General features: G+C 40.4%; 1 protein-coding gene across 2 annotated transcripts; it reads right to left on the bottom strand.

The window, feature by feature from the left end:
- Nucleotides 1–189: 189 nt before the first annotated feature.
- gabrr3a (gamma-aminobutyric acid type A receptor subunit rho3a) lies at nucleotides 190–11,742 on the bottom strand. Of its 2 annotated transcripts, none has more exons than XM_080483557.1 (9): nucleotides 11,164–11,742; nucleotides 10,433–10,545; nucleotides 5,826–5,893; nucleotides 5,513–5,736; nucleotides 4,009–4,091; nucleotides 3,195–3,332; nucleotides 2,176–2,328; nucleotides 1,200–1,393; nucleotides 190–1,057 (listed from the first exon to the last, which is right to left on the bottom strand). In XM_080483557.1, the coding sequence occupies exons 1-9, from the start codon at nucleotides 11,304–11,306 to the stop codon at nucleotides 752–754; spliced, it is 1,422 nt and encodes a 473-aa protein (XP_080339683.1). In that variant the 5' UTR covers nucleotides 11,307–11,742; the 3' UTR covers nucleotides 190–751. The 2 variants fall into 2 exon arrangements, with proteins under 2 accessions (XP_080339683.1, XP_080339684.1); XM_080483558.1 differs by having other exon boundaries at nucleotides 350–1,057; nucleotides 1,200–1,267; nucleotides 11,164–11,644.
- Between the last annotated feature and the right edge of the window lie 2,158 nt (nucleotides 11,743–13,900).

Raw genomic sequence — 13,900 nt, 5'->3', positions numbered from 1 at the left:
CTTTACATAGCTTGTCTGCAGTTTATTACTCACAGTCAACAAACATGAATTTGAGGTTAATTAAACCTATTTGTCTTTCAGTGTTTGATGGACTGGTCTGTCCAGGGTGTACCCTGCCTTCTGTATCCAGTTCACATGATTGTGATCTGGATAAAACTTTAGAAAGGATTGAGGTTTATGGCATTTATTGGTTTATGGTTTATTGCAGTGTACCCATGGTATGCCCTCCATATAGACATGCTTTTAGTTTTCCACTTTTACCGAATGGCAGACTTAAAAACCAGAAGGACAATGATTGATGACAGTTGAAGCAACACCACAAATAAATAAAAAAAAATAAATTGTCTTTAGCATATATTTATTTTTTCAGATGTTTTATGGTGTTTCAAAAAAATTGTTTTGTGTCTCACAAAATATTGAACCATCATTGTGAAACTGCCAACAGGTGTTTGGTGAAAACACCTCATCTTATAAAACAGGCATGCCAGAAACTCGCAGAAGCAGTCACGACAGTAGCAGCCGTTCCCTGCAGAATATGGCTCTTAGATTTTATCCAGGTCACCACTGAACACTTCAGAGGCGTAGACATCACGAGAGATATCTTTCCGTGCAAACATGAGATTACATTCCATCAGAGAAATGTAATTTCTTTGTTTATGTCAAAAAAAAATTGTACCTCTGATATTGACAAAAACAGTCGAGAAAAGAATACGGTGTCTTCTGCTGTATAGTTTGTTTGTTGTTGTTTTCACTATGCATATAAACTCCAGTAGATGATGTTGAAGAGCAGGTAAGCCAGGGGAAATAACACTCTGGAGTATGAGTCAATCATGTAGCTGTTGCTCATGATGAAGCTGAGGTTCTGCTTCAAAGGGTGCCTGCGGCGTAGCCTGGTGCCTTCTGTGGGTCCAGAGATGGTGGAGTTTCGAGACTGCGTGTTCCTCTCTGTATTCGGGGTGCTGGCCGCGTCGGCGAACGACGTCAGGTCAATTTCATTGTCGTGGAAACAGCCATCGAAGACCATCGCCTGGGTCGTTGCGTTGTAGGAGTTGGGAAGCTGCAGCAGCAGAGAGAGTAGAGCAGATGTTGTCAGGCTTTGGCGAACCGACAGATGGTTGCATATTGGTTTCTGTGGGTCAGAAAGGTTCCGCGGGGTTTAAAAAGACAGTACAGGTCACAGATATGTGAATATGAATGACCTTTGCCCTCTTGAGCTTCTTCATTTCTTCCACGGTGGTGAAGTAGTTGACGGCAGCGTACTCGATGACTGTCAGAAAGACAAACAAGAAGCTTGCCCACAAGTAAATGTCCACGGCTTTGACGTAAGACACCTGTGGCATAGAGGCTGAGACACCGGTGATGATGGTGGACATCGTCAGAACCGTGGTGATACCTGGAAACAGAGAGTTTTAAAACCACTGCTTCTCAAACATAATTAATGTGCGCTACGACAGTTAATATACATACTAAATAAGCAGGCCCACCTCAATATAACAATTAGAAAAGTTAAATGAGACATTTGCTACTTCTGCATAATGTTTCCTAAATTGTATTAGCGCAACACGAGTGAAGAACTTGTTCAACTGTGATAGCGTATTGTGAGAAAATACATTATCACCCTGAAAAATGGCCACCATTGTCTTTAAGATAGCCAAAGGAAAGACATATTAATTTACATTAAAACATGTATTTCCTGCCAAAGGTAATACATGTTAATCTACAAGATTCTTTGCTCATTTGACTGATTTAAAGAATGCTAACGTAGAAGTCCTAGGTTTTTGGACTTTTTTTTCAGATTCTCAAATATTTCTGCTGCTGTGATGGGACTTATAAGAAACAAATAAAAGCTGATATATATTGATAACTAAGTGCACATCTTACAGAATTTAATTACAAGCTGCAGAAAACTTTCAAAGTGACAGAAACAATGGAAAAAACAAGATTACTGGAATGAATAATCATTGATTAAAAAAGAAAAGAGTAATCTGATGAACATAGAAACTAACGTCAATATAACTTTATTGGAAAAAGACAATTCATTATGAGAAAAGTCCCTGTTTTTGACATGGCACCTGAAATATATCCAATATAGTTTTTTTTTGACACGGATATATTTAGCAGGTTACTGTCTGGACAACATGTGTTATTGGCCTTATTGCTTCATCGTTTCAATACCCAGAGAGACACGGGCAGGTACGGCCCTCCTGTCTATCCAGAAAGACACCCAGGACAGCATGACCATCAGCATGGTGGGAAAGTACGTCTGAAGCATGAAGAAGAAGATATGTCTCCTTAAAATGAAGTTTATGTAGAGCCGGTTGTACCAACCTGAAACAGAGATGAACAGACAGAGAGTGGAGGCGGCGCCGGCAGAGGGGCAACAACAAGTCGCAGAAGAAAACAAGACTACTGTACCACTCTGGGAAATGTTGCAAAGTAACATCCCAAATAGCATTGCATAAGCTATGAATCTAAGAAAGTACAAGATGAACCGACGGCCAGAACCTCGATCTCAGATGAGAAAGTGATTATTTTCTAGAGCAGATTTATCTAGAGCTGAAGTTATGTAACATCCTCTTGGAGCTGATAGGTCCCCATAAGATTATTTAACTCCGGGATGAAAATCCTCTGACTGCTTATTTAGTTTTCTTCGGAGAACGTGACACCACAATCAGGCGTGCTTTTTTAAATGTATTTATCTTTTTTTTTTTTTTAAAGATGTGGGCTTATCGGTCATTCAGCTTTAAAAGACCTAAGAAAATTCTTATTAATATAAAATAAATAGCTTCAAGGTGAATATGGCGATTGTCATTCTGTCAGAGATTTTACTTTAATATTTTCAGAATGAATAAAGTGTAATGAACTGATGAAAACACAATATTAAGCAGCTTTTTGTAGTAAAGACAATCAACACTGCTCTTTTGTCATCATCATTATCACATTATAGGACAGTGGATTATTACCTCCCTGCATTGTAGAAACACATTGATTCATACATTTTGAGAGCTGTGTTTTTTTTCTTTTTTTTCCCCACACACAGAGCAGAGTTTATCAGTAGCTGTCTGTGTAAACAGCCGAAACTTTTCCATTCTGGACACAAAAGAAAATGCAAAAAACATTAGGGCACAGGAGCTCTCTGGTTGTTTCCAAAACGGATACAGCTCAGAGGGGCCCACGGCTCCAGCCTCACATACCAGTACTGCTGTAGAAGGCAAGCCCAAAGGAAGGCTGGAAGTCTTCAATAAAAAACTGCGAGAGCACGATCTCGTCAGTCCTTAATGAATCGTTCCCGTTCTTCCAGTAGAGCATTAAGTCGTTCTCATTGTAAGCATCTTCAAGAGAGGAGAGAAGGAGGGGTGTGATTCGGAGTGGGTGGACACCTTCACATACATTGCCTCTCTTGGAAGATTCCTGTGATATTTTCTCAGTGGAGAGGCGGGAGCTCGCAATAATGGGGACTCCAGCCTCTCTTCTGAGATCAGCATCCATGTTTTTATCCTTGTAATACTTTGAAACAAGAAATATAGATAGAAACAGGATGGAAAGACAAAAGAATCCTAAAAACTCTGCAGCGATTCAGACTCTAAAAATAATCCCAAGCAAATCCTGCGTCAGAAAGACAGGCATGTATAATGGACCTGAGGAGATTGACCTGACCGAGGATTATGATACTCCGAGCAACGAAAAAGTTGCTGTGTGTTCATGGAGGATGCTAATGCGCTCAGGCCTGCACAGAGTGCCTTTCTGCCTCAACTGTATTGTGCTCGATGTTATCTTGTGACACGTTTGACTTTTAGGTAGCCTTTGAATAATTAAACAAACTAAAAGCTTTGAATTACAAAGCAGCAAAAAAAAAATAATTAAAATGTTGCGTAACATGTTTACGAGCAAAACACATCAAGCAAGCAAAAGCACATCTAAAGCAGGAATTAACGGGCGAAACAACACTGGATGTCCTGTCGGGCCTTTTTTAAAGGGGCAGTGACGGGTCTGTAGGTCGATACTTACAGCTCTCCAGCTCCAGAGAACAGTTCTGTGTGTCCAGAGGGAAGCTACTGAAGTCCATTGAGCAAAGTGCAGTCACAGTGATCCTAAAACACAGCTTACAGTTAAAAAAAAATAAACAACAAAACAAACCTACATAAAAAAAAAGCAACCACTCAATAAAAAGCATGTCATATGCATCGTTTGGTGACCTTAGCAAACCAGCACGCAGCACGTCAAGATTAGATTAAGCGCCATTGCATTTGGTACTTATGTGTCAGGCGGTTTGTGGCTGCAGTCCGCAGCAGACCACCAGAGATGACGGCATATTGTTGACATCTGTGGCTGTAATGGATATGATGAACGTTGTCGGTCCAGATGCTCACTAAAGCCTCAAATAAAAGCCTGTCTTAAATTATCTTCTTTATGAAGTCTATTCTGTTATGTTTGAGTCTATTTGTAGATTTGAGTTTAGAGTTTATCATTGCGCAAAGTTTAGATGATACAACCCTACTTGGTTTGATTTTGCTGGTACCTTTTACTGACGTCTGCTTTTACTCAATAACTTCAACGAGATGGTATGAGACACAATTCAATATTTAAGTCATTTGATGCATTCTTATTTGAGATATTATTTATAATTATTCACATGTTTATGTTCTGATTTACAGCCGGTTACTTCGCTAGTCGAATCTGCCATAGGTTTCAGACATATTTATCTCAATAAAAGCTTTCCAGCCTTTTATTGATCATTTGACACATGAGATTGATGATGAGGAAATGAGAGCAGGAAGTGACTGAGAAGTATGGCGTACAGTGAAGACTGTGGCAGCAAACATTTACCTCTATCCACAGATGTGCAGAAAATAGATTAAAAACTAATAATATACCATAAAAACTATAAAAGAAGAAACTCAATCAAAAAGATCTAAATCTATTTTTTTCAGTGTGTTTCTTTGCAGGTTTATCTGCTCTTTCTCGTTTGTGTTATATTCTTCTTTAACACTGGATAAAAAAACTACCACTTATAGATGTTGTACAAAACTTTCATATAGAATAAATAATTACAGATATTTGCACCATTCAAACGGTTTATGAACAGGTTGATTATGTTTATCCACTCTCTATGTTAAATCTTATTTGGCTTTAGGCTTCTCTGAAAGAAGAGGGAATAATTCAATCATGTCCCTCTTTTACACACTATAACACTTAAGTATAAAAACTGAACAAATTCTGATGAGCGAGTCATTGTCTGGGATTTAATGACGCTTGGAGCGTTTTGTCAACAGGTTTTAGCCTCCGAGAGCCGTGGCAGAATATGATTTACAACCTTATTATATCCAGCACTTAGTTAGCTGAGAAACCACAAAGATTAAAAAAAAAAAATCATTGAATTAACCAATTCATGGGAAAGAACCAAGCCATTAGATTGAGCTTGTGCACTAGTGCAATTCACCAAAACCCCAGTGATGCTTTTCACCATCCCTTCTTTGAAGCTGATTTCTTATTGGGACTTTTTATCAATCACCTGACACTGTAGAGGATATTTCCATCAGGATAAACCCTCAGCATGATGTTCTCCGTGGTGGTATCGTGGATGAAAGAACGCTTCGAGTGGACGAAGAACACATCTGGAACCCAGATTTTCTTCACGAGACGAGAATCGAAGGTTCGACTCTTGTTGCTGCTGGAGGGAAAGGCCAGGCGATCGTCCTGCCAGTAATGCCTCAGGTAGAGAGTCATGGTGAAGTCCTGGAGAAGGTACACAACATTGACGATTACGCCCAGCAGATACATTTACTTTTTTCCAGATTATTTACAGAGATCTCAGGAGCTCGTACCATATTCACTTCAGATATGCTGTCAATGCTCTCCACCTGGACGTCAATGCCGACAGGGATGGCTGAACCTGCAGAGGGTCAGATGTCGTTGGATCACATCTCATATGGATTACCAGTCTGCACATCTGCCATAGTTTATGTTTGTGTTAATCCCTGAGCTATAAGTTAAGATATAAACCACATATCACAAGCAAGAGAGACAACAGGTTCAATGGAAGTGGCGACCCCTCAAAAGCAATCTGCTTCTTAAGCGTGACCCGTCAGTTTGTAGTTTCTCTTATGTAATGTTAAACTCCAGTATCATTCAGCCTAAGCCTCACACACACAGCTGGCTGCAAAAGGTTTGAATCCTGGATGAGACAATAATTCTCATCCTCGCCTCTGTAAGTCTGCTACTCACTGATGAAGCTCAGAGAAGATACTTCAAACTATACGGTTTGTATCGCAGTTCGCTTGATGAAATGTTATCATTCATCAAAACTATCAAGAAAGATGTTTTAATAAAAGGAGGGGAATTATCTTAACATACAATTTCCTAACAAGGTAAATCAGGTCGTATATCTGTTTAAGCCTCCTCATGTGTCTTAATGTTTACTGTGAGTAAGGGTGAACCGTGTTACTGCAATCATTGAAGAAGTTTTGTGACAAGGAGCCCTTTGAATTACTTTACTGGGAAAATGGCCATCATTGATGACTTTCACATTTCAGCGTGTCAATTCAAAAGTAACTCGTATACCTGGTTTAACCTTTTCATAGAGTTGAAAGAAATGAGAAAACAAGCCCGTATCCTCAAGAGAGTGACAACATATTTCCAGTGTATTGAGAAGTAATCCAGGTGACTTGTACTTTCTCTGCGAAACAGTGGTATCTGATAGTAATATCGACAGGCAGTGCCAAAAACACTTTAATCAATATTATTGGAGAACGATATCCCCAAAATATCCCACTGGATAGTATATTGATCTGTAAATTAGGATTTTGGTCTGCTTTACAGACTATATGTTATTACTATACAAAAGCTTCAATTAAATATAAATGCTCAATGATTGTTTTCGTTCAAAATGACTTGAAAAATGAAAGAAGGACAGTAACCTCAAATGTACATAATTACCACCCTCTAACTGATTTCAGTAACATCTAATTGGCGACCTCTAAAGAGTTAAACAGTTTCCAGTTTAAAAAAAGGTTGATTACCCTGATTTATATCAGTATTTAGTTGTCGTCCTGGATGAACCTGAAGAAGGATGGATTACACATATTGGCACTGAACAGATTGTAATTATTTGCCACCCGCATCATTCAGACTCATTGACTTGTCTCTGGGGAGCTCAGATGGGTGGGCTCCGCTTTGGAGGTGACCAAAGGTTTTAGTGAGCTCGAGAAATTGTGCAGGCCAGGGCGAAGTCTTTTCCCAACAGTGTTTTTATGATTATTATTATTATTTGTATGTAACCTTATGAATATTTTTTAATAAAACACACATTTTGATTGCCAAAATGGTTGGAGGGGTCACAGTGTGGTTTAAAAGTCGACGAGGGGGGGCTCATCGCCCCACACTTTAGGAACCTCTGAGTTAGTGCTAGATATCTTCAGTAAATATTTTCATAAGAAAGGCCTCATTACAGGACGGACTTTATACAACTTTAGGAATCAGTTCATTTTCATTTCTCCTTCATTTTCACCATACACACTTGTTAATAGACTCTTACAGTGGAGGGCGAGGACATTAACATAACTGATGTGAGTTATACCTGTGAAACTTGGCTAAAATGAGAATATTGTTAAAAATCTCTCACATTTCTAATGATTATCTCATTCTGCCAAAACGATTCGGTTGCTTTGGTGTGTCATTAAAGCCACAAACTATTGTAGAGACAATAGTGTGAGAACTGTTAAATATTACCAAATGCTCTTCCTTACTTTTCGGGTGTTGTTATTTATTTATTTTTTTAAATTTTCCAAACTGTTTGGAGCAGAAAGGAAGTGAGAGGTGGCAGCAGTGGCTTGTGCTCAGATGTTATTATCTGACTGTGTTCTTGTGTTCTACATCCTACAACCGCTCCCTAATAAATAAAACAAGCCAACAAATCCTTTTAGTGACACAAGAGACGTCATCTGATTTCTTGCAGGGCCGGTTATGTCGGCATAACTAGATGACTGCATGAACCTACAAGGACAAAAATGATCCTCTGTGAGAATCCTGCAGATTACCAACAACAAACACCGACACATTCATTTCAGCTCGTGTTCCGCCTCAGACAATCACTCCTTCCAGCAATCCAGCGGTTGGCATTTTAGCCGACACGACACGTTTACATAAATCAAAATTACTGGAAGAAAGTGTGAACTGCACCAAAGGACTGAGAGCAGGAAAAAAAAAAGGGTGGGGGTGGGGGGTGGGGGGGTATTTCTTTCTGCTGCCAGTTTCACAACTTGCCAGAATAACGATGATGGATTGAGGAATGTTTTTTTTAAGTGTTTGAATACAGTGTGAAGCACCACTGTGTTGCATTGTTACCTAAATGTGCAATGCAGTGTGTATTAAATGGAACGGTTCTTATGTCATCACCAGTGGCAGAAGATGGTTAACGTACGATGTGTACGATAAACGTCTAATTCTATCTGTGCCATTACCTAATGAAGGTAAGCACTCAAAACCATCAGTCCATGATTGCGGGAGTAGATCAATGAGAGGGATTATGTCAGGCTGCTGGTGCCTGGGCAGGGTGTAGATACTTCTACAAGGTTCTATTTCCTTACATTATGGTGGGAGTTCTTTTTTTTTTTTACACATTAGAATCTTCTGAGATATATATTTAGACAATTCATAATAGCGAGAAAAACAATCAGCTTGACTGTTGAACAGGCTATGTGCACCATTAGATACACATTTTCCATTATTCTGTATGATGAGAAGGTTTTTCGGGGATAAATTAATCATTCATCATTTCATTGCACAATTTGGTTCATGTTATTTGTGATCACTTTATGATTTATTTCACTAAATGAAAATGGCTGCCACTGGTGCAGCACTTAATGAGCACAGAGCAAGTAGTTAGATATACCCCAAATTTATGGTATATGGTCTATTTGTTGACCCTTAGTGGGCTGGAGTGTGACAGCTACTCATACTATGATAAAATGATACGTTAAATACATTTAAAAAGTTGTATATGTATTAAAAGTGTCGTCTTCGTTGTCAAATCAAACACCACACCATGTTCAAAATTTTGACTTTTTTGTTTATTAGGCCAACATAACCTGAGACATACAAATCCTTAAAACTTAAATAATATAGAGTAGAAGTGGGATTGTTTTATTCAGGCGTAAATGAGATAATAAGTCGCTGAATGATTGGCAGAATGAAGAACAAGTGACTTGATTGTTAGTAGACAAAAGTTCAAATTTTATCAAAATCCAACTGAAATGTTGATTTTAGAAATGATTAATCTCTCACTGGTGATGGTCCGCAGCCCATGAAAGTGTTCGCAAATAAATTGCTGGCTGCTAACATCACAGTATGTGTTTGTGGGCGTGCATCTGCAACCGTAATGAAACGCGTAATTGGCGTTCAGAAGTGCACAGCATGTGAACCAGGAAGTTGTGCACCTTTCAAAGATACCATCACGCAACAAAAAGAGTTTCGTTGCTTTTGTTCCTCCATTGTTCGCAAAGAAAAACTCCCGGGAGTCGATAGTGTGAAACAGACATAAATAGTCACTCTGTTGTCACAAGTCATAAGACTCCATGCATGCAATGTATGTCCGGTGGAGGTTTTTGTTTCTGGTTCAGGAACAGGAACTCTGTGCTGGAGTTGAGTGGTGCCACTTACAGTAACTTAATTGCAAGTAGGAGGCTCGATTACTGATTACTGGGAGGAAACAAAAACTCTGTTAATTACAGGTTCCCTCCTCTCAAAGTTATTACATTGTCCGGGGTTGATGAGTAAAAGATGAGGCTGCAACATGAAATGAGGAAAGGAGACTTTAAATCTAGGGGAAAAAAAAAAAATTATAGTTATTTTATAATAGATATAACTACAATATATAAAAATGTTGGCCCTCAATGGCCCCTTGGTTTGAATGTGAGTGTGTGTGTGGTGCTCTGTCTCTGTGATGGACTGTTGCCCTGTCCAGACTGTATCCTGCCCTCGCCCATAGTAAGCTGGGATGGGCGCCAGCACTCTGCGACCCTGAACAGGATTAAACGTTATAGAAGATGGAGGGATGAATTATAAATGTTATCCCTTACAAGAACAGATCCAGTAGTTGCTGTATTTTTCAGATCTCAGTTACTTGAGCAAGCTGCCACAAGCACAGAGTGTAAACGAAATCCAAACCTGTGCTTAGAAGCACAGACACAGACAGAATTAGGAGCGCAGTTCAGATTATTTCCCCCGCACTACAGTCTGCCGTCATTGTCTCACGCAGCAGACAATCTAGGTCACCAAGGCTTTTTTTGGGAGGCCTAATACCAAAGACAGCACAGTAACCTACATTAACCATACTGAGTTACCGGGAAAGCACATGGTGACGACAGATAATCTGAAAAAGTGAAACGGATGAAAACAGGGTGAAATTATGGAACGGATGAGGTGTGTGACTCACCGCCGAAGCCCGGCCGCATTGCAAAGTCATGATCTTCAATGCGAAGCAGCTGCTCAGATTTAATTAGTAGAGATTTGGTGCTGTCCAGCTTTTTCAGCTTGAGATCCACTCTTCTGGAAAACAGAGAAGCGAGAGCAGCTTGTGTAAAGTCTCAGTCTGTCTCTCAACAACACAGGCCCACTTGAAACAGCAGCGACATCTGGTTGGAGGAGTTAGTGATGGGTAATTGGACTTTTGCTCCCTGATTAAAACCAAAGGCCGGATTGAAACGAGGTCTTTTGCTTTCACTGAAGTCCCTTTGATGTCACACGCATGAAACACAATGGATCCTCGCCTGAAACTGTTTCCTGCATTGACGTATCACCTGAACTTTGAGCTTCCTTTTTCTAGCAATCTTTAAAGAAACAAACCATAACTTAAAAAAAGAAAGCAAAGAAAAAAAAAGCATGGAAATCAACATTTTTCCATTCCAAAACAATCAGCGATAAATTCTGGTAGGAAGTGTGCAGATTGATGTCACTTGATCCTTTGCAGGGCCTGCGTTCACCTTCAAATAACATGGCATCACTGAAACCCCTCTCCAATAATCTTAGCATTATATTGCCACATTGGTGACACCGTAAAGAAACACACTTAACGCCAACAAAGCCAATATGGCAGATGTGAAAAAATGATTAACAGTAAAAGAAGCCACGTCGTTTCAGGGAATCAAGGATCCATGTAGGACTCACCCTCCGTGCTTCTGTTTGGTGTTCTCCCCGACATACAGCTCCTTGTGCCTCCTCTTGTTGGGAAAGTGACTGCTGTTGAGCTGGGTGACAGGCCAGAACCAGGCCAAGCACATCAGTCTTAAGGCCAGGAGGGCCACTCTCATGGTTAGGCTGGGGCTGGAGAGACGAGAGGAACCCGAGCGTCCCTCCCTCTTGGTCAGTGTCCGGCCCAGGCAATGCCACGGCTGACCCCGTCCTCTACCAGTACGTCCATGTCCCAGCGGCAGCACTCATTCTGTCCTGCCACGCACACGCCCAGACACTTCTGCGTTATCCTGCGCACTCATCTCCTCTAACATGGTGAACATCAGCTGAGATATCCAGAGCTTAGCTCCAGCGCACAGGCATCCCCCCTGGCTGAGCTTGCTTGTCACTGTGCCACCACTTTGCTTACGTTTCCTGACACAACATGTTACTGCCGCTCCCCGCTGTCCCCACCCTCTGATTTAAAACCAAATATCAATTTATTCCTATAATGACAAAGGAATACCATTAATTCCTCACTAATCTTCTTTTCTGTGGTTGGTGAAATCTTTCAGTAACCTACAAACTGGAGGCAGCAGAGGGCGGGGAAGGGGGGCTGGAGGGGTGGTGGTGGGGGAGGTGGGGTGGTGGCGGGGGAGGGATTAATACAACCAGCAGTTTCATCATCATTCTGACCAGATAAAAATAAAAAGCCTGTAGCCTACTTTTATGCAGTGGAGGATTTTCCCTCGAGTTGCACTCTGTGCCGATGGGAGGACCCAAATGATGCCGTCCAGAGGAGCCTGATGCAAACATATGCTTGGTCAACATTTGCAAACATTGCACTCATGGCCCCTGGAAGGAAGTTCAGCATTTGAAACAGATGGTATGATTCAGGTCATAACTTGAAAAAAAAAAAAAAATCAGCAGCACAGCAAGTGTTACTGACCTTATATTGTAATTTTATGGAAAAAAAAACGGGCCAGATCCCTTATTCTAAACACACAGGATACAGAAACCCACACCAACAGACAAATTGTAGAGTTTGCCATATAAAGTGTGTAAAAAGGAAGGAAATCTGTAGAATAACAACTTGTGAACGGAATTTAATCCGCTCTGCGGAGACTCAGGTCCTTTGGAGTGCAGGGGGCGCTCCTGAGGACCTTTTATGACTCAGTGGTGGCATCGGCCATCTTCTATGGAGTGGTCTGCTGAAGCAGCAGCACTACGGCTGCAGACAGGAACAAACTGAACAAACTGGTGAGGAAGGCCAGCTCTGTCCTGGGCTGCCCCCTGGACCCTGTGGAGGTGGTGGGAGACAGGAAGATGTTGAAGAAGCTTTCATCCCTGATGGAGACCGTCTCCCACCCCCTACATGGTACCGTCACGTCACTGGGCAGCTCCTTCAGTGACAGGCTTCGCCACCCGCGATGTCTGAAGGAGAGATACCGCCAGTCCTTCCTCCCTGCTGCAGTCAGACTCTTCAACCAAGCCTGCTCCCAGTAGACCACAGCACACCACAACCGGACAATACCACTCCACTCCAACAGTACAATAAGTGGTGCAATAACTATAATAATCTATAAAAACGTACTTACTATGTGCAATACATCCACTCCCATATTCTGTACATGTCCACACTTTAGGCACCGTGTGCATATTTTTCTCCTATTGTATTTTCATCTGCTTTTTTTATGCAATACATCCACCCCCATACTCTGGACATGTCCACACTTATAGGCACTGTGTGCATATTTTATATTATATTGTATTTTATCTGCTTTTTTTAGTTTCTGCTATGTGTGCTTCTTTCTCTTTACTATCCTGTTGTACCACTGCAAATTTCTCCACATGTGAGATAAATAAAGAGATATCTTATCTTATCTTATCTTAAACATTAAAATCAGGTTTGGTTATTAGTTGTAAAGAGACGTTCACCACAGTAACACCTGGAAGTGAAGCAGCAGCTCAGTAAATGTTACTAGTTGATCAATCTGTCAGTGAAGCTGCTGTGTTTTCCTTTACTGTACTCATATGTGAACAGTGCTTCCAATTAGGTGTTTTCAGAGGTCAACTAGAAGCAGTGAGCATTTCAGTCTTATTATTGTTGCTCTCAGAACTCAGGCACCCCATTGTTCAAGAAAATTTAAAAGACATTTCTTTATTTATTCTTTTTTTTTTATCACATTTTGAAGAGGAATCAATAAAGTAGGCACAATCAAAAATATATATGAAATATGTTAAATTGCAAAAAGGTAAATATTTAAAAAAAAAAATTCGAATATTGTACTGAATAAAGGCCAGTAATTTAAAAAAAAAAAAAAAAAAAAAGGTTGCTGAGTCAATAATACAATCAAAACATTGACAGCATGCCACTAGTGGCTTGCTCCCTTTAATCTGGTATTACAGTTGATTGAGGGCAGACATGGGCAAAATGTCATCTTAAAGAATCGTGCACGTGGACCCTGGTTCACTCGCACATGTGACCCCAAAGCTGCTGGACGACCAATGACACGAGGAACTCACGTCTCATCTGCGCCCTCTCGAGGTCATTTATCAGATCGCGTAAACAAGTCTAAATGTTCATGGACATGAATCTTCATAATTGATATATTGTTGAAGTAAATTACAACAATTCTACACATTTTAAGCAATAATTCCTAAAAGTCGAATTCATTCATGTCTTGGGCAAAGTTTTGTCGTTTTACAATTGTCTATGTCATTTTTATTATTG

This window comes from Lipophrys pholis (genome assembly GCF_963383615.2).
Source record: "Lipophrys pholis genome assembly, chromosome: 16".
Lineage (NCBI taxonomy): Eukaryota > Metazoa > Chordata > Actinopteri > Blenniiformes > Blenniidae > Lipophrys > Lipophrys pholis.
The sequence above is the reverse complement of the archived record's forward strand: the minus strand, read 5'-3'. Positions and strand labels throughout refer to the sequence as shown.

Coding starts and splice junctions, on each gene's coding strand:
- gabrr3a (XM_080483557.1), bottom strand. CDS start 11,306: ATGAGAGTGGCCCTCCTGGCCTTAAGACTGATGTGCTTGGCCTGGTTC. Junction 1,394..2,175: donor ACCTGCCCGTGTCTCTCTGG/GTATTGAAACGA, acceptor CTCTGTTTCCAG/GTATCACCACGGTTCTGACG. Junction 1,058..1,199: donor AGAAGCTCAAGAGGGCAAAG/GTCATTCATATT, acceptor CTGCTGCTGCAG/CTTCCCAACTCCTACAACGC.